A 20823-nucleotide genomic window follows, 5' to 3' on the forward strand; every position below is an offset into this window, starting at 1 on the left:
GTTTTGAGAAAAAATTGAGTAAAAGATTTGAGAGTGTTCAAAAGCAAAATCACGGCATCTGTACCTTAAAATCACTGTAAAACTAATAGATTTAGCACACACAAAGTCAAAAACAATATCTATAGAAATAAATATATGTATATTGTTTGATTGACACTGAGGCAGACAGCTTTAAGATCTACTGTAATTCCAGGATTTAATATAATCTTACACATCAGATATTTTTCCCAACAGTTAACCAAACGTTCACTTAAGACATAACAGTTTATACCTGCATGCATTTTTAAAACTGTAATTCTGTGTAGATATCATATCTATATATCAGGGTCGAGCACTCACATCTGTCCATGCTTCGGATCTGTCAGTCAGCGTGAGGAAGATCGTGTACATGTCTTATCTCTCTTAATAACTCTTTTAACATCAAGCAAGTCCTGCATTTTTTCTAATTCCTTCATGGTTTAAAGGAAAACACCACCGTTTTTCAATATTTTACTATGTTCTTACCTCAACATCTTTGTACAGTGTGTCGTGAATGTGTTAGCATTTAGCCTAGCCCCATTCATTCCTTAGGATCCAAAAAGGGATGAATTTAGAAGCCACCAAACACTTCCATGTTTTCTCTATTTAAAGACTGTTACATGAGTAGTTACACCAGTAAGTATGATGGGACGAAACAAAACGCACAAAACGTGCGCCCGAGGTCGAAGTGATCCTGTTTGGATCCTAAGGAATGAATGGGGAATCAATTTGTCAGCATGGGTCACACGTAGTTGTATCTCACCAATATATTGTCCCATCCTAACAAACCATACATCAATGGAAAGGTTATTTATTCAGATGTATAAATCTCAACAATTGACCCTTATGACTGGATTTGTGCTTCAGGGTCACATACATGAAATTATTTGCTCAGATTGATATTGTTTTACGGTAAATTAAGAATAAATGGTTAAGAAATGGTTATATATATATATATATATATATATATATATATATATATATATATATATATATATATATATATATATATATATATATATATATATTATCATATATATTATATTATATCAATCTGTAGGTGCAAAGGGTACCACTAACACCCAGGGACAGCTAGGGACCTTTTTTCTCTGACGGTGTATATTTTATTCCTGGACTAATTGTTGATAATGTTATTACCTAAAGGACAAAGTTCAGTGTTAATGGACTTTTGTTAGGGTTGTTAACCCAACTGCTTTATACTCTGAAGCTGAAAACTTTAAGCTTTGCTTTTCTCCTGTTGGCTTGCGCTCAGTTTAACAGCTCTTTAACAAAAAGCACATTTATAAAGGAAAACTTGAAATAGACATTGTGCTTTTAAATACTACTCAAACTTTATATAACTCTATTTGTAAAGCTTAGAGAGATGATTGGTGTTACATGACAGTGTTAGAGATTAAGGTGTAGATGTTCAGATCTGAAATTTAAATTAAACATACAATATTTGTACAATTAAATGTAAGATTGGATGACATAATTGATGTCACATCAGCATAGAAATAATTTTTGGTGTACCTGGCACTGGCAGGCTATTCGCTTAATAAACTTTTAACATAAGCCACACTTTTTTAAATAAGAAAATACAGCTAATGCACGTGTTTTAAAGAGATAAATACACCAATCAAGCAAAAGATTTGACAAAAAAGTTGAAAAATAATTTATAAAAAGTGCAAATACTTCTGGGATCCTGTACATAGCTTTTTCTGCTGTCGATGTCTCGTAAAGTTTGTGCATCGCTATCTAAGCCCTCAGAAATAGGAAACTAGATGATAAAATGTCTCATTTTCTGCCTGAACCTTTAATGTTGTTGTCTGCGAGCAGGTCTCCCAGCGCCGCTGGATCCGGTTCCTCCCGTTCTGAAGAGGAAGAACCATCATCCTGGTGCAGACGGTTCCTGAAGCGAGTCCTGTGGGCCGCCCTGCCCCTGCAGCTCCTGCTGCTCCTGCTGGTGGGCGTGGCCTGCCTCGTACCCACGGCCGATGAAGACTACGGCTGCGCCCAACTCAACAACTTTGCCCGCTCCTTCCACCCCATGCTCAGCTACACCAACGGCCCCCCGCCCATATGAGCTTCATTTATGGGTACAAATGGCAGCTCGGCTGTGGCCATCCTTGTGTTTCTCTGCCATTTTCAATGGATGGGCAGCCAAAGTGAATTACTATTGTGTCCTTGTATAGCGAAACAAAGCTGCTAATTTTACAGTACATCAAAGAGTCTTGTGTAGATGTTTGACTGAAACCTATTGCACTGAGAAACCCATGTTAGGCAGTGAGGCGGGTTGTTTTTATAGTGCTGCAAATGTTCTTCCAAAACCGTTTAAGACAACGTTGGATAGTTATTAATGCTGTTCAATGCTAAACACTGGTAGTGTCGAAAGCACTGAATAGGTAATCGGGTCTCAAGGCCTTTTAAAATCATGGATATTGAGAATTATAGTATTCATATAGAATCACTTGTAAAAAAAATGATGAACTCTATATTGCAATTATTTTTTATATGTATTTTTGGCATGTGGTCATCGTTTTGGTTTTAAAATGCTCATTTATTTTATTGGATTTTTCTTTTGATTCATTTTTAAGTTTTGATTTTAACTTACCTGCTGTATTATTCAAGTTAACCGTGTCATGAATATACTTTCATCTATATAAACCACTGATATCAGAGATAAAAGTATTTATGTATGTACAGTTTGATCAGGACACAGAACCTGAAGCAAAGACAATACACAAAATATACAAATAACCGCCTGAATGGTGTTTTTCATTTAAATTCAAGATGGACTCTTAATTGTTTTTTTTTTAAAGGAACACGCCCACATTTTGGGAATTTAGCTTATTCACTGTATCCCCCAGAGTTAGATAAGTCCATACATACCTTTTTCATCCCCGCACGTGCTGTAACTCTGTCTGACGCACCCTCGCTAGCTTAGCTTAGCACAAAGACTGGAAATAAATGGCTCCAGCTAGCATACTGTTCCCTATAAGTTCCCTGTATGTATACGGTTAAAAGATGGCTGTGTAACTTATGACCTTTTTATTTGTACACGCTGTGACAATACAAATCACAACATATAAATGGAAGTCGTTTGCGTTATTTTGTTACTTTTTGGGAACAGTATGCTAGCTGGAGCCATTCACTTCCAGTCTTTGTGCTAAGCTAAGCTAACGGGGGTGCATCAGACAGAGTTACAGCACGCGGGGGGAAGAAAAAAGCATGTATATCTAGCTCTGGGGGATACGGTGAATAAGCTAAAATACCAAAATGTGTGCGTGTTCCTTTAAAGCCACAATATGCAGGATTTTCACCACCAGAGGTCACTATTACACAATAATGAAAGGCGAAGCTTGATTTTATGAAGGAAAGTTGAAGGATGGGAGATGTTGATCGTAATGAACTAGCTGCAAGGCACAACAGCTGCGTGTTACAGTAGATGCTGTATAACCGTTACCTCCCCATTTGTCCACTTGTGTTGCCATAGTTTATACAATCGGAAACTGAGAATGGCCCTGTCCCAAATGGCACACTTCATGGGACTTTCGGTTAAATTGCTCGTGCTCACTTAGTCTCATCTGTCATCCGTCTTGTCGCAAGCGCTCTTGGCAAACATATGGGGGCGTTGGAGAAAGACTCAATGCACACGCACAAGATAGTTTGGTTCTTCTCGGGTCCGTTCAGCAAAAACACATTTATTTTCAATTACCCGAGACCCAATGCCGCTAATATTATACAGAGCTGTGTCCGAGGCACACATGAAACTTTTAGACCCGAACCAGCTCGGGGCTTGGGTTGGACCTCTGGTTTTGGATCTGAGTGGACCTGTGAAGACCTCTACGGGGGGACAAGGGATGAGACATTATTTAAACAGGAATTTACAAATCCTTGTGAACTTTTGGTAGTACACAACTGTATTAAATATATCACACACTGCGAGTGGTTTTTGGATATTTTATTATAAACATCTTACATATTGTGGCTTTAAAGGGACACTCCACTTTTTTGATAATAGGCTTATTTTCCAGCTCCCCTAGTGTTAAACATTTGATTTTTACCGTTTTGGAATCCATTTAGCTGATCTCCGGGTCTGCCGCCACCACTTTTAGCATAGCTTAGCATAATCCATTGAATCTGATTAGACCATTAGCATTGCGCTCAAATATAAACAAAGAGTTTTGATATTTTTCCTATTTAAAACTTGACTCTTCTGTAGTTACATCGTTTACTAAGACCGACAGAAAATTAAAAGTTGTGATTTTCTAGGCAGATATGGCTAGGAACTATACTCTCATTCTGGTGTAATAATCAAGGTTTTTGCTGCCGTGACATGGCTGCAGGAGGCGCAATGATATTACGCAGTGCCCGAAAATAGTCCCTGCTGTTGAAAGTTACGAAGGGGACTATTTTCAAGTGCATGTTACAGCAGCAAAGTCCTTGATTATTACACCAGAATGAGAGTATAGTGTTTAGCCATATCTGCCTAGAAAATCGCAACTTTTAATTTTCCGTCGCTCTTAGTACACGATGTATCTATAGAAGAGTCAAGTTTTAAATGGGAAAAATATCAAAACTATTTGATTATTTTTTAGCGCGATGCTAATGGTCTAATCGGATTCCATGGATTGTGCTAAGCTATGCTAAAAGTGGTACCACCAGACCCCGAGATCGGCTGAATGGATTCCAAGATGGTAAAAATCAAACTCTAGGGGAGCTGGCATTTTTCCAAAAAAGTGGAGTGTGCCTTTAATACATTCAACATACTGTTTCAAAATAGAATTTCAAATACCACAATCAAATCCTGGGTCAACATAAACATCACTTTACCTTGCTTAAAACACTAAATGTTTAATAAAAAGCTCTGCTGTAAAAGCCCAGCATGAAATATTAAACCGGTTATAATCTAACTGGTGAAATAGCATAGCCCTGCTATTCAGTACCAAAATGCCAATAGTTAAACTTTCTAGAGAAGCTGGATGATCGCTGAGATTTTGCTGGTAGTTACAAAGCCCATCCAAAACACAGCGGGTCTTTCAAGAGTTAGGATCTAGTGTTCATTATTGGCACTGTGGGCTCCAGGGCTTGGCAGTGCCTGCGGTGCAGCATTTACAAAGGAAACTGGAGATTCCCACGTCTGAGGTTTGTGACACTGGTGCAGATGAGCATCACAATGACAGTGGCGTGACTGCATCAGAACCTCCAATCGTCTGAGAAGTTCATAGTTTGGGACACAGCCGGTGCCATCGACACCCAACATCTGAGACACCACAGTATGGAAGTCCAGCAACTGCAATGTAAACGTGTGTTAGCTTAATAGTTTAGAAGATTTTGTTTTTACCACCTAACATCCAAGAAATGCAATCCATGGGTAAAAGATAATAGGTTGAAAATAACCAGGCATACTTTAATATTACACGTTCTGATCAAGGACCCATATATATATATATATATATATATATATATATATTTAGGTACAGATATGTATACATTTGGTACCAGGTTGTTCCTCTGAGGTACTCTTTAATGGTGTATGTTTTGAAAGGGTACCACCCCAGGAACCATTTTTTCCCCTGACAGTGTTGGTTGCATCAAAACTTTTAAACTGGTTTTAATGTGGTCATCACATACCGTACCTGTTTCTCAGTGTGAGCGAGCTCTGTTATGGCACTCGACTGTGTGTTTAGGAGTCTCTGTGCTTGCAGGATTTCATCTCTGGCTCGGAGTTCCTGATTCTGCATCTCTGACTTCATGGTGCTCAGTTTCTTCTCGGTCTTTATTTTGCTCTTCCCAAGTTTGCCCAGGTTCTTATTCTGTTCCTCTATGGTTTGGGTTTGTTCCATCACTTTGATCTTATTGCATCAAAGACAGTAGAAACGAAGTATTTATAGGCATTACAGTACACTGCATACATATTGTGGGAATCAAATCCATGACCTTGTTATCTCAAGAACACTACACTCTTAAAAATAAAGAGATAACCATTTAGAAAGCTTTATTTTTAAGAGTGCATGCAGTGAAACATTTTTTTTGACAAGAAGAGGGTACATTTGTGGACCTCTCTCTGAAGAAAAAGTACAAACTGTACCAAAAGAGTACCAAAAGAGTTCCTATTAGTTCCTCAAAGGTACATATTGATACAAAAGCATTGCTGTACCTAAATGGTAGATATCACAGTATGACTTTTTTTTAAAAGGGTACTTCCCTAGTCACAGCTTTTGTACCTTTTCATTTGAGAGAGTGTACAATCATCACGAAACCTTAATTTTTAAGAATAAAGGCATATTGCTATTTATACATTCATATTTTTATACATATCTTTTAGAGTATCACGAATACATTATTGACAAGTTGTGTTTCATGCTGATATGAGTCTGTCCCGTGTCGTTCTGCGGGTCAGTGCTCGTCCCTCTACCTTTAGTTCATTTGTGTGGGACAGCTGGGCTTTCAGTTCAGTGTTGGAGAAGCGTAAGGTGCTGAGCTCGGCCTGTAGTCGATCAACCCTCTTCTGCAGCTTCTTACAGGTCAGGGTCGCATCATCTTTCTCCAGGGCAAGCGCTGACCGACTCCTCTTCTCCTCCTCCAGCTGTGATACCTTTTTCATCAGCAGCTCCAGATGAAGCTCTTTACTGTCTGAACGCTGCTTCTGTTCTTTCAGCTGAAGTCACAGAGAGTTTATAATAATATTAAATAAACATTTGTGTTAAATTCTTATAGGTTTTTATTCAACTTTAAATAAAACACTTGGAGATATCAAGATCTTGCAAGGTTGATGTCATTTGATGACTCTCGAATGGTACACTCTTAAAAATAAAAAAGTGCTATGTGATGCCAGAGAAGAACCCTTTTTGGCTTTATTGTTAAAGAGCCTAAACATCCGAAGAACGTTTTTGTCACCCAGATGTTTTTATTAACGTTACCTTTGATTGAATGATTCTTCAGTGAACCAAAAATTCTTCTATGGCATCGCTCTGAAGAACCTTTTGTAGCACCTTTATTTTTAGATTGTTAGCATGGTGGGTTTATTTTCTACCCTTTTTGACATTAAATTCCAGAATTTCCAAACCTTTCTCTGGAGATTATGGACTTGGGTCCTGGTCTCGAGTAACGCGGTTCCTTCATGTCTGGTCAGCTGCTGTGCTCGAGCAAGAATGGCCTCTAATCTCATATCAAAACCCAGATCTGCTGCAACTTCTTCCACTTTTAATTTCTCTGACAGCTGCTCCACAAACCGCATATACTACAAAAAAAAAAAAATATATATATATATATACACTACTGGTCAAAAGTTTTTAAGTGCTTGACTGAAATGTTAACGATCTTAAAATTGTTTAATTTATGGTGTATGGATTAATGCTTGAAATTACTTTTGTAGACAAAAATATACCTGTGCCAAACAGATTGCCAAAACTAAAAATTGTATTTAAAATTTTAAATAAATGACTTTGACTGAATATTGAAGAAAAAGCAACCAATAAGAACCCAGATTAAATGTTAATTTCTATAATATTCTTTAAAATTCACCCTAAAGTGAAACTTCTTGATAAAATGACACACATACAGTTTTGCAACTTCTAGGCATCTGACTGCACTTCAGATGATAAAATATAACAGACTTTAAAATAATTTTGGATGCTTTTAGTCACAACATAATTGGATGAGTTTATTATTATTCTAGTGTGGGTCAGAGCCAATGGTGTACCCTTACGAAAATTAACCATGTTTTTTGTGGTAAAAGTGTAGTAACCATGGTTTTGTGGTGTATTGATTACTATGAGCAAAACCATGGTTTTACTACAGTAACCATGTTTTTTTTTTGTTTTAACTGGGTAACCATGGTTAATTTTCGTAAGGGTAGTGGGCAGTGCTCCGACATATGGTGCATATGTGCACTTCCGGCGGTCCTTTGAGGTCCTTTGCCAAACCCATACCCCTCTCTTCACCCTGCACTTTCCTGTCGTCTCCTTAATTACTGTTAAGGACAAGGTTGAATCAACGTTGAATTACCTTTTGATTTTGTAAATTAAATCAACGTTGAACAAACAACTGCCATTATTTAAACCAAATTTCAATGTTGTTTTTTTTAGCTTTTTATTAACCTTTTGCAACTGTTTAGCATAAACTGTTGTATCAACGTTGTTTCAACGTTAAAGCAAGAACTGACATTATTTCAACGTTGAAGGTTGGTCATATGCCTGCTGGGGTGTATCAAATAAGGTGAATGGAAAAAAATGGAAAAATATAAATAAATAACGAAAGAGTGTTTCAAAACGTTTTACCGTAGTGCATGTTTTAAATGATAATCGAGATGATGGCTTTATGTGACCTAATTGAGAGATGTTGATAACATGTCTCACGTGCTGTTTATCTTGACTCATTCCATCTTTGCAGACTCCAGCGGTGAGCAGCTCGTCCTCCAGGTTTTGTATTTTGTTCAGGAGCTTCTGCTCTCTCAGTCCTGAGCTCCTCTGATGTTCTTTGTATCCGGACATCTCCTCCCGCAGCTCTGCCAGCTGTCCTTCCATCTCTAACTCGGACTAAACACAATAAAGGATGTGCTTGTAACCCAACGGTTGCCGGTTCGAGTCTCAGGGCTCTGGGTGTGTGTTCGGCTATTTTTCATTACACAGCATTCTATAGTAGTATCTAATGCATGCATTACCTTTCTTGCACTTTTCTCATTGCTGCAAACTGCTGTTATAGCCTTCAGTAGTTCCTCGGTTGTGGGGTGTTCAGACAGACAGCGATCACGAAGCAGGATCTTCAATTCTTTTACCAAGGCTTCATGCTGACTGTGAGATACCTGAGATTCATTTTGACTGCGGTGAAGTTTGTTATTCAGATCTTGAGTCAGATTCTCATAGTGTTCGCAGTTTTGCTGGGCAGATGCGAGGGCCTGTCGTGTCTCCTGCAGGGAGTTTTTAAGGGTCTGGTTTTCCCTTTCCAAACCAAGCTTTTTCAGAGAGACAACATCCAGTTCCTGACAAATAATGCATGTCATGCTTCAACAAATAGTACTTTTATATGTATCCATATTCTGGTTTTGTTTATTAAGTATTGAGTTGAAACGATACTGTACCTTTCTGACAGAGTTCAGCTCATTCACTCGAGAGGCTGAAAGCGTTTGTTCATGGTCAACATCGGTGGCCAATCTCTTTACCGTTTCTCTGCTGGCTTTACACTCCACCTCATAAGACTTCACGCTCTCCTCTAAAGCACAGATGCTGTTCTTCAGTCTCTCTTTCTCTTTGAAGCAGCTTTCCACCTTATTTATGAAGAGAGATGTGTTAGAGACCAGGAGAATGTTAAAGCGTATGTGCAAAAACACCTACCGTAGAAATAATATGATCTGTAGGATCTGCTTTTCCAGCTAAATTCATGGACACTTTGCTTGCCAGTGTTGATATGAACTCATCAGATCTCCTCTGGGTCTCAGTGGCTACCTGTTTTGCTTTGTTCAATTCTGCAAAATACTGTCTGCAAATATGTTTTAGTGTTTATTATATATGTATAATGTATTAATACTAATAGTGCATTTATTGATTCTTTTATTACGTGCATTTGTTTGGACACATATTAAAAAGCATAATTTAGTTACATACATGGATATCAAATGTCTTTACAAAACTACATTCAACTTTAATTCTAAAATGTGTAAGAAATGTTTTGACTGAATTCTCACTTTGACTTGACGTCAAGGTCCATCAGTTTCTCTTTGACTTCCTCGTTCTCTTTTGCCAGCGTCTGTATTTTCATGTCCATGATGTTTTTGGAGGAGGTGACGGAGAGCATCTCTTGCTCAGTGTTGTAGATCCGTTCTCTTAGAGAGCAGATGAGAGACTCCTGCCTCGCCTCCTTCTCCTTGTGTCTATCAGTTGCATCTTTTAGATTTTTGATCGTCTCCTCTTGAGATGCAACTTTTGATTGGGCATCCAAAAGCTATAGAGGTTAATAAAATGTTTAAGTTATTTCACAAGGAAAACAAGACATCCAGATGATCCAATAAGAGGATGGGATATGAACCTGGGATTGGAGACTCTGATATTTGGCCTGTAGAGCTGCTAGTTCTTCACGGGCTGTTTCAGTGGCTTGTTTATAATGTGCCAAGTGTTGTTGGATTACAGACTCTTCCATTGCTGACATGATGTCAAACTCTCTGTGAATACAGCCTGCTGTATCCTTAGCAACAGTAACATTTACAATAAATTAAAAAAGTTTAAAAAATGATATATTTTAACATTAAAATAGAATGGAATAGAATAACATTATTATGGAGCAATCTTGAATTAATAAATACATAAATAAACAATTCAGTTACATTTTAAACCATCAAATACATCACATTAATTTTAAAAACATACCCATTTTGCCATTTTTCTTTAATAGTTATCATTTTAGGAATATATCACTCCAAGAAAAAACATGAAACATATCTTTAACTCACTTTATATCTCTGTGCCGCTTGTTTGTCAACATCAATATCTATTCGAGTCGAGTCTGATGTTGTATCGGGTTCATGTCTTAAAATGTTTCCCTTGACATTATTGGGTATCCAAGCAACACAATAACATTTAACAGCTCGAGAGCGCCAGTAGAGGGCGCCAGATGAGCGAAATATTTCACAATGAAACTACATTTTAATCTTATCCTATCGTAAAATATAAATACTGTACCCTTATTATGTTATTATCTATTTAAATCAAATATATACTGAGGACAACAAAATAAAAATGAGCACTTTCATCGCGTAATAACAAAACCTGTTTTTATATAAATTTAAAAAAAACCTCTTTCAATATGTTACTTGTATATTTATATGTCTAATATATCTTAAGAAACATAAAAAGGAGAACTTTCATCGAATAATAATAAAATATATATAATTATAAAATATATCAAGCCTTTTGTATATTAATTATCTATTTATATCTAAAATCTTGAGATACATCAAATAAAACGAACACTTTGATCTATGAAAATGAGAAAAGCTCATATTTTCTGGAATTTGATCAAAGAAATTTTAGCGAAATATAATAAAGTGCCGAGGTATGGGCGGAGCAAAATACGTCCGCGTTAGCGTCATCGCGAATACAGGAAGTGCGTCGGAACGCTCGTGCAGTTCGAACTGTCAAATAAACTTTATGTGAATGTGTCAGAATGTCACCGCGTTTGTTGCTAGATTATAACGCTTTATGTCATACAGCGTCTTAATAGGTATGTTTTACAATATTACAGCTCTTAAAAGCTTTGTTTTATTGTGGAATTAGTATGAATTTACGTATGAATTGTTTTTATCGTGGTAAGGTAACGTTAGTGGTCTGCTCCTGTTGACAGTAGAAAACATTCATTCTCCATGTATCTGTCAATGATCTAAAAAGGCAGTTTTACCATTTTGTATGTTCTTTAATATATTATTCACAAAAGCACATATGTTAGATATGGCCAGTGTTTAACTGTTGACATGCTTTTTATTCAAGGTCAGTTGAAACAACATTTTGACACCACTGTACGTGCATGCATGCAGGCTATACAAACGCACGCTTGATATAATGATACGACTTTGTTTTAATCGCAAAACCCTGAATCTGTTTCATATTTAGGTGTAGGTATGTCGCTAAAGGCTCTATGGAGGTTACATCAGCCTTTGAAGACGACACACGCTTATGGATTTACTCTTAGGACCTTAAATGGATTACAAGGTGTCACCAGCACCAAGTTAAACTACTCTACATTGACATTACACCACCTCCCATATACCTGTTCAACATCAAGACTGCAAGAATTACAGAGGCCACATACAGGCCGTCATTGTCACGTGCAGACTCCTTTAAATTTAATATCCAAAACATGGAAAACACAAATGAGGCTGCAGTCCACAACTACCACCATCAAATCAATCCTGGTACAAGGAGGTATGCCTGGAAAAAGGACTTTAAAGGGACCAAGGACCAAACAGCCATCACGAACCAATCAGCCCAGACAGGAGGAGGAGGTGTGTTTGTGTTATGTCAACGTACATCTTTAACCTAAATGATACTAATGATGAATATTTGGTGTGTATTTACTCGCACTTGTTCAGGACTTGATGCAGTGCATTGCTTACGCAACTGCAGACCAGTACCACTTACCAACACTCTGTCATGATCTCATAGCTCATGGCTTCGTTGAAGTCAATGAATTACCCAGAGGTGAGTGACATCAGAAACGTATCATGTACTTGTTTAATGCGTGTACAGTTTAGTTTATTCACAATGAAAGTGTTTGTGGGTTTCAGATGCTTCCAATGTGCTGGTGATGGGAACAGAACACGTCGCAAAGCCAAGTGATAGTGGCACAATATTTTTTTTCAGGTATGCTAAAAAGTTGAACTACTTTTATTTGGTTTCATAAATAAGTAGTTATTTTCTGGTTGTTTTGGGTTACAGAGAAGGTTCAGTGGTGTTCTGGAATGTTGAAGAGAAAACCGTGAGTAGTCTTGTTTTTATTCCATGCTTCAACTTCACACTTTGTCATTTGTTTGGAGCCCATTTAACTTATCTGTAAGTGTTTCAGTTTCTTTTGCACATTTTTCTTTACAGGTCAAGGCAGTGATGAGGATACTTGAGCAACATGAAATCCAACCTTATGAAGTCGCTCTGGTCCACTGGGAAAATGAAGAGATCAATTACTCAGTAGGAGAGTAAGTCACAAATCTTTCTATTGTAACTGTGAAATAAAATATAGAGAACCTGTTAAAATAAACAATTAAATATATCCTAAAATTGGCTGTTTTTATTTCCAATGGTAATATAACAGTCCTTAACTTTCCATTGTTTACCTTTGTTTATCCTTCTTGACAATATGTTTAAAAAACTCACTGACCTGGTTTGTAAACGTTGCTTTGCACGACCCCTGTATAGTGATATGTATAACCAGATTTTTGCCGATACACAACTCTATAAAAAAAAATTAAATGCATTATAATGTAACTATTTAGTACTTCTAACTAATAGCCATTTTTCTTTCCTTGGTGCAACCAGGGGAAACTCAAAACTTTATCGTGGAAACTTCTTGTTTAATGGAGAGCTGGATTATGAACAAGTGGTTTTGGAGAAGTTTGCATTTTCCAATGCATTGTCTCTGTCAGGTGTGTAATGTTTAATTGAATGTTTAGCGTCTACATGAATTCTTTGTCAGTATTTGCATTTCATTTTTTAAGGAACACACCTGCAACTTGAATGCACTGCATGTTGCTTTGAATACAAGTGTCTAAAAAATGCAGAATGTAATTTTTTCTCTCGCATGGTTTCAGTAAAGTTGGCAATATGGGAAACCTCTCTTGACAACTTTGTCGAGTCCATCCAGTCAATTCCTGAGGTAGATCTACTTATGTAATCTTTATAGGTAATACGAGGCGTGCTGAGTTGAAAATGTTCTGTACATTTTTGTATTGCGGACATAAATGAGAATAGACAGAAGGATTACCAGAAAAATTTGACAGGAAGATCTGTCTATTAGTTTGTCCAATTGGCTATTGACTGTGGAGGTTAGACTTCCTTTTTTTTATTGGCTAAAAATTCAAAATAAATAAATATAGTTTATAACACATATTTTGTATAATATAGTTTAGAAATATACCTTTATATAACCACATATCTTTTAACAGATGCTTAAATCTGGACAAAGAGTAAAACTGTCCAGGGCTGAAGTTATGCAGAAAATAGGAGAGCTCTTTTCTTTAAGGTAGGAACCAAGATGCAGGACTTTTGTGTGAGTTTTATTCATTTACATCATACAATGTGTTTACACTTTGGCAGGCACTGTATAAACCTGAGTTCTGACCTGCTGATCACACCTGACTTCTACTGGGACAGAGAAGATCTTGAGCAACTCTATGACAAGACCTGTCAGTTCCTGAACATTAACAGAAGAGTCAAGGTAACTAACCACAACTACAGTAACTTTTTTTCAATTAAATGAATCTTTAATAAAAATTTCAAGTAACTTTGCATTTGACTTTTAAAGTGATGATGTGTCTTTCTGGCTTACAATGTCACAATGCATCATCGTAACATAAATATCCTAATCAAACATCATGTAAACGTCACACTACTGCTATAATTTTTATTTTTTAGGTTGTAAATGAGAAACTTCAACATTGCACTGAACTAACAGACCTGATGAGAAACCATCTCAGTGAAAAACACAGTCTCAGACTGGAGTGGATGATAGTTGTGCTCATTGCCATTGAGGTTAGAAAACAATCAGATATGTTATTACTCAAAAGAACATCTTGCTGTCCAGTCGTGTCATATTATAGTTTACTTTTAGCTGGTGTGATGCCTAGTATTTCAAAATATAAAGGGCTGAACTTTACTCTTAAAAACCTGTTATAAGTAGCATGGGTATATTTGTAGCAATAGCCAACAATACATTGTATGGGAAATGATACGTTGTATGCCAAAAATCATGTTTCATGACCGTAAAAAAAAAAAAAAATATATATATATATATATATATAAAATTATCATTACTAATTTGTGTTGCTAAAGACTTGATTTGAACTACTTTAAAGGCGATTTTACACAATATTTCGATTTTTATTTTCTAATTTTTGCACCCTCAATTCCAGATTTTCAAGTTGTTGTATCTCGGCCAAATATTATCCAATTCTAACAATTTACATATCAACGTGAAGGTTATTTATTCAACCTTCAAATTATGTATAATTCTCAATTTTAAATTAACCCTTGTGGCTGGTTTTGTGGTCTAGGGCCACATATATGACATTCATCACATTTATTATTTTATTTATTTTTGCCTAATCTATGTGATATTAGAGTTGCAAAAACAGTAATGAATGAAATGTTAAAACGTCTCTTTATGTTTTCTTTTTGAAGGTGATGTTTGAACTTGCTCGTGTCATTTTCTGAAGAGGACCCACATGTGCAGCCTTAAACAACAACAACAACAATCTTTATTTATAAAGCACATTATACACAATAAAAATTAATCCAAAGTGCTGTACATAATGCAAAACAATTACACATTTCCAAAAGCTACAGAGTAAAAATATGTTTTCAGAGTAGATTTTAAAATGAAGAGGATAAAGTGACTCAAATCTTTCTGTAAAATCGACAAATGGGTTTGTCTTCTGTAAATGAAGTAATATTGATGATTATTAATGTGACAATGAGACTTAAAGAGACTCAGAAAATTAAAGTTCGGTTTTTAAAATGATTCACGCATAGTGGATATAGTCTCTATATTTAATATTATATGTAAAGGTGAATTTTGTTAGTGTATATTGTTTTACATTTAGATAAACACGTTTGTGCTCAGTGATTTGTATTATGTTGACTGGATTCTTTTCAAACCTTCTTAAATATTGAGATAAATTAATATGCTGAGATACTTCACATACCTGCAATCACAGATTTTCCAAGATATTATTTAATGACATTAATCCATGCCCTGAAAATGACATCTTGACATGATGATTTAGTTTTAAATACAATCAATTTATTCATCATTCGATAGTTTGTTAGTTTTCTTCTCCAAAACTAGTCACGGATAGGATTTCGTCATGACGTCATCGCGGGTGATTAATTGATTGACGGATCTCTGGCGATTGACAGTCGGAGAGCGGCGCGCGCTCGTGTCATGTGACTCAAACGCTCCGGAAAAGCAGCGGATGACTGAACTCATTTCACTCGCTCGAGTTCTCTACGTTTCTCAGCTCACACATTGAACTAAAGACTTTAATGAAGATTTCTGTGGCGTAAACAGAGCGGGTAAGTGGAAAACTGAAGGGTCGTCTCACTTATTTAAATATAATTTAGTAAACCGTTGACTGTTGTTGTTAACCATGAACACTATCGATTACTTTCATTGCGGAGGATGAACGTTTGTCGTTTTGGGTTAATCGTATGACTATCTTGATCAATAAAAATAGTTATTGTTGAATTGTATTGCGCGAGCGCGCTTTCCTCTGCGTTTGCGGAAACTTTTAATACTCGGAATTTAGCAGCATGGGCGGAGCGCGCGCGCGCACGTACACAGTGTATTCAAAACTATACATAACAGTTATGCAAACAGTTCCCCCAAAGTATTTTGATAGGCCAATTAAAGTTTCTGAATGTCAATGCATTAAACGAAACACATTTTAAACAAAGTTACATTTGCATACAAACGTAGCTTTCTGAACGATTTTTGCATTTCTAGTCAAAGGTGATGTATGTGAGTTTCCCCTCAAGTTCACACAGGTGTGTCATCAGATTAACCACATGTGTAGATCATCACATTAACTATTGCTAATGTTTGACAACTGGAACGTGTACAAGCACGTTTTTAATTTCGAATCTGTTTATTTTATCTAAAGCAATTTCATAGAAACAATGACATTCATACCCTTTTAAGTCTGTAAGGGTCCCAGTATGAAACCAAATATATTTTCACAGAATACTAAGATATGCTTATATGGACCTTATATGGTGCTTATGTTGCATGTGCATAAAACTAACTTAAAGGAATAGTTCACTGAAAATTAATAATAGCCCCATAATTTACTCGCCTTAATACGATTCTAGGTGTATATGAATTCCTTACTTAAACTGGACACATTTATATATATGTATATATGTCTTCAAGTGAAGCAATAAGTTTATGAAAGTACTATTTGTATTTTGAGTGTATTTAGTAAACAATAAGTTGCATTTGAATGTAAATGCATCTAGTTGGATGGAGCTGGTGTGTTGCGTGTTGCGTGAACATGTGACGTATTGATCGCTAAACATGCTCAAAATACTTTTCTCTCTCAAACGTATCGTTTCACTTTAAAAGACATAAAGTATATTAACCCACTGGATTCATTTATGATTTCATATTTTGATGATGATGGGCTGCAAAAAAATTATTGCTGTTCAAGCATGCTAGTAAGAGCCAGGGCCTCATTTATAAGTGTACATACGCACACACTATGCTCACATATGTGTGAACGGGGCCCCTGGCTCTTCCTTTGCAAAAAAAATCTACTGCAACATTCATATTTATTAAAACGTCTTTGATGTGGTAAAGTGCTTAGTGCCACGTCAGGGTTTTGTCCAATTGCTGCAGGTTTATGGAAACGCATGCCATTTTCAAATTATACATTTCACATCTGAAAATGAGGCATGTGTGCGTCGTTTTATGAATCACATGTACGCACTTTTGAGAAATGACCGTAAGATCAAATTTAGGGCAGTTTCTACTAGTCTTTTATGAGGCCCCAAGAAATTATTTAATATAACTTATATAAATGTGTTTGAATAAAGAAAGAAACTCATATACACCTAGGATGGCGTTAAGGTGAGTAAATTCTGGGCTAAATTTCTATTTTTGGTTGACTATTATTCCTTTAAAGGAACACGCTGACATTTTGGGATTTTAGCTTATTTACTGTATCCCCCAGAGTTAGATAGGTCCATACATACCTGTTACTCTATCTGACGCACCCACCGCTAGCTTAGCTTAGCACAAAGACTGGAAGTGAATGGCTCCAGCTAGCATACTGCTCCCAATAAGTGGCAAAATAACACCAACATTTTCCTATGTTGAGCATTATGCTAGCTGGAGCCATTTACTTCCAGTCTTTGTGCTAAGCTAAGCTAGCTGTGGGTATGTCAGACAGAGTTTCAGGACGCACGAAGATGAAAAAGGTATGTATGGACTTACCTTACAGTCAGGGCTCCAGACTGTCACCAAATGGTGGCATTTTGCCACCAAAATTTGAGAGTGTGCAACTGAATTTTACATCCAGTCGCACATGTGCGACCAGTGAATTTGATCTTTTTCATGGTCATGTGATCCAACCAATCAGTGCAAAGAGGTGCCTATAAATGGCAGTCCCTCACCTCTGTCCCGTGACAGATTTTTTGCAGCATCCCTCCTCCACCCCATCACCTCACTCTCATCTAGATTCATTTTTCACAATTAAAGAGGGAGGAGTACTCTAGGTTCAGGCTAAAATTCCGAGCTCGGAGCCCTCTCCTCGGACAGCACGCCAAATATGCTTTATCTCATTCCCTATCGATTACATGTTAATGCGAACTCGTGAATTAGTAATACAGTGGAAATGAGTAGAAATGTGAATATTTGGTTAGCATGTTGATTTACGGTGTGTGCCCCTAAATTTTCTGGTTGCGCCCCTAAAATTTTCAGTTGGGGGCCACTGTGCTCCTAGTGAAAAAAGTTAGTCTGGAGCCCTGTGGGGGATACGATGAATAAGCTAAAATCCCAAAATGTCGGCATGTTCCTTTAAGCCAAAATGTCATTACGTTTATTTTGTGCGTTTAGGTTGAAAAATGGACCTGGCACATCATGGTCTTGTTCTTCTGAAGCGTCTGAATGCTCAGAGGGAGTTTGGTTTCCTCTGTGACTGTACTGTCGTCATTGGTGATGTACTTTTCAAAGCCCACAAAGCTGTTCTCGCGGCTTTTTCAAACTACTTCCGTATGCTGTTCATTCATCAAGACAGGTAATGTTAACATTCTCCTAAACATGAAAAACTGCACACAGCAATTGACTACTATATTATTTTTATTAAAGGGCACATATTATGCAAATATATATTACATCTTGTTAAATTAACAAAAAAAATTCCCCTTTAATACAGAATGAGCTACTGCATTAAGGATTTGCTCTATATATACTTTAGTAACCTCTTTCACAGTATTTTAAATGCACTCTGGGTTCAAACAAGCATCTGATTTTCTTTTGTAGTGACTGTGTTCGACTGAAACCTTCGGATATACAGCCCGAAATCTTTAGCTACCTGCTTAACCTGATGTACACCGGAAAATTTACCACCGAGCCCATTGACCCAGTTTATCTGGAGCAGGGTGTGAAGTTCCTGCATGCTTACCCCTTATTACAGGAGGCAAGTCTTCTTATGAATCCCGAGTCCCAGTACGTGCCCTTGACAAACTCGCTTTATGGCATACAGATTTCTGACCAGGCTTGCGGTGCGTCCAACAGAAATACAGCATGCAAAGATGATCCTTTTGCTAAAAGCTTTGAAAACGTGGGCCGGGGATGTTCAGACGTTTCTGATATGGAGTACAGATCTCCACGACCTGTTGGCATAGAATCGCCCACCCAGAACACAGCCGCTTCAATGGTCCGACACCTCACGTTTGGAATAATGAGAAGAACTACTTCCTCTAGAAAGCGTTACACCTGCAATTATTGTGGTATACGTTTTTACCAAAGGTCCAAGTTGAAGGCACATCTGCTTGTTCATACCAACCAAGCAACAGAAACACAGGCATCCTCTATACAAAATGATTACAGCGGTCAAGAAATGGAAGAGGAGCATTTGCATCATGACAGTGATGTTATAAGTGATATCGATCAACATGCATGGATGGAGGATACTCCACCTCCTTCTGATATTGCTGATATTGACACCATGGAGGGCACAGACATGGATCGTGAAATGAAGCGCCGTAAATTTGAGTGCCCGACCTGTGCCCGCAAGTTTATTCAGAAGAGCCACTGGCGTGAACACATGTATATTCACACAGGAAAGCCATACAAGTGTAGCTCTTGCGGAAAGAGCTTCTGCCGAGCGAATCAAGCCGCTCGACACGTTTGTTCAAATCAGGGTTCAGATTCGTACATTATGGTCAACAAGCAAAGTCTGGTTGTGTGTGGTGGAGAAGACAACAGTCAGGTGGAAGCTCTGTTCCAGACTTCAGAGAGACCCTACAAATGCAGAATGTGTGCCGTACCTTTTGGTAGCCCATCGGAGGTACTCAAACATCAGTGTTTGGTTAAGGACGAAACTGAACCTTTGGTAGACAATTCACTGGGGGTGAATGAGAACGAGAGTTTAGTAACGACACCTCAGGTTCAATCTGAAGATGCCATGTTACAAGTTAGTGGAAATGTTTAACAATATTTTTTTATCGGTCACTGTCTGTATTAAACTCGGTTAAACGTATAATTTAAGGTCCACTACATTCATTTGGAATTTAAGAGATTGTAAATAATTTTTTTTCCTTAGTCAGAATCATACTACTGAGCTTGAAATGAGTGAAAAAATAAAACCTTTTTTTCAGTTTTCGAGTCGTCTTATCTCCCCCAAAATAACAAAAATGGTATTCTGGTGTGCTCTACAGTCACTTCATCCACGCTGGCCAAAGACATTTTAAATGTACTTTATTTAAATAAAACTTGAAATATAATTTGTATTAATCCATACTGTTTTTAACAAAATCTAAAAACAAAAATACTGTTATATTTTGTTGTTAATGCATAGTCAAACAGTGTGTACCAGTGTTTTTAAAGGCCTCATAGCTGAATTGCATGTATGCATATGTTAGAATAAAGGGGGTCGCACACCGGACGAGAAGCGTCGCGTTGCATAGCGTCATGAATCTAAAAACGGATCACATTATTTTCTATGAATGTACGCACACCGGTGGTGCCTGTTGGCGGCTGGACGCTGCTCAACGCCACTCACATAGTTTAACATTAAATAACATCATATTTTTCCAAAATCGTTAGCGAATATTTTGCATTTTTAAGTAGATGCTATCTGACTAAGATTGCGCTATTTATATGCATGTCCAGTGTACGATACCTCAGAGTTGTCCTAGACGCGCCGCTTACCATCTGGTGTGTGACCCCCTTAAGTCGAAAGAAAATTATACAGATGCCCCAAATACTTGCTAGATTGCTTTTAGAACTCTTAATACTGGGAAGGCAGCTTAGACATTGGTCATGTGTAGTGCAGTATTATATTGACCCTCATTGTGTTTCCTATAGAACATTCATATA

General features: G+C 37.2%; 4 protein-coding genes across 9 annotated transcripts in view; 3 read left to right on the top strand and 1 right to left on the bottom strand.

Annotated features, from left to right (window-relative positions):
• Positions 1-2810, top strand: part of syne1b (spectrin repeat containing, nuclear envelope 1b) — a 119283-nt gene extending 116473 nt beyond the window's left edge. For 4 of the 5 annotated variants that reach the window (XM_065254156.2, XM_065254128.1, XM_065254133.1 and 1 more), the window contains one exon: positions 1858-2810. In XM_065254156.2, the coding sequence (XP_065110228.1) occupies positions 1858-2104 (247 nt within the window). In that variant the 3' untranslated portion in view covers positions 2105-2810. The remainder of the gene's footprint in view (positions 1-1857) is intronic. The other variant, XM_065254141.1, reaches the window with a different exon arrangement.
• A 1948-nt stretch (positions 2811-4758) lies between these two features.
• ccdc170 (coiled-coil domain containing 170) lies at positions 4759-10558 on the bottom strand. Its single transcript, XM_065249081.1, has 11 exons — positions 10469-10558; positions 10048-10203; positions 9707-9963; positions 9357-9501; positions 9104-9289; positions 8687-9004; positions 8382-8561; positions 7091-7264; positions 6440-6682; positions 5661-5876; positions 4759-5314 (listed from the first exon to the last, which is right to left on the bottom strand). The coding sequence occupies exons 2-11, from the start codon at positions 10165-10167 to the stop codon at positions 5075-5077; spliced, it is 2079 nt and encodes a 692-aa protein (XP_065105153.1). The 5' UTR covers positions 10168-10203; positions 10469-10558; the 3' UTR covers positions 4759-5074.
• Positions 10559-11107: 549 nt separating this feature from the next.
• rmnd1 (required for meiotic nuclear division 1 homolog) lies at positions 11108-15348 on the top strand. Of its 2 annotated transcripts, none has more exons than XM_065254202.1 (12): positions 11108-11238; positions 11625-12016; positions 12104-12212; positions 12299-12374; positions 12450-12489; positions 12603-12703; positions 13044-13150; positions 13316-13380; positions 13670-13746; positions 13821-13941; positions 14139-14255; positions 14904-15348. In XM_065254202.1, exons 1-12 carry the CDS (start codon positions 11217-11219, stop codon positions 14934-14936), a joined length of 1260 nt encoding a protein of 419 aa, XP_065110274.1. In that variant the 5' UTR covers positions 11108-11216; the 3' UTR covers positions 14937-15348. The 2 variants fall into 2 exon arrangements, with proteins under 2 accessions (XP_065110274.1, XP_065110282.1); XM_065254210.2 differs by lacking the exon at positions 11108-11238 and adding an exon at positions 11286-11501.
• Positions 15349-15499: 151 nt separating this feature from the next.
• Positions 15500-20780, top strand: zbtb2a (zinc finger and BTB domain containing 2a). The gene is made up of 3 exons (XM_065254189.1): positions 15500-15797; positions 18337-18517; positions 18763-20780. The coding sequence occupies exons 2-3, from the start codon at positions 18345-18347 to the stop codon at positions 19934-19936; spliced, it is 1347 nt and encodes a 448-aa protein (XP_065110261.1). The 5' UTR covers positions 15500-15797; positions 18337-18344; the 3' UTR covers positions 19937-20780.
• Positions 20781-20823: the final 43 nt, after the last annotated feature.

This window comes from Paramisgurnus dabryanus, chromosome 17, assembly GCF_030506205.2.
Source record: "Paramisgurnus dabryanus chromosome 17, PD_genome_1.1, whole genome shotgun sequence".
Lineage (NCBI taxonomy): Eukaryota > Metazoa > Chordata > Actinopteri > Cypriniformes > Cobitidae > Paramisgurnus > Paramisgurnus dabryanus.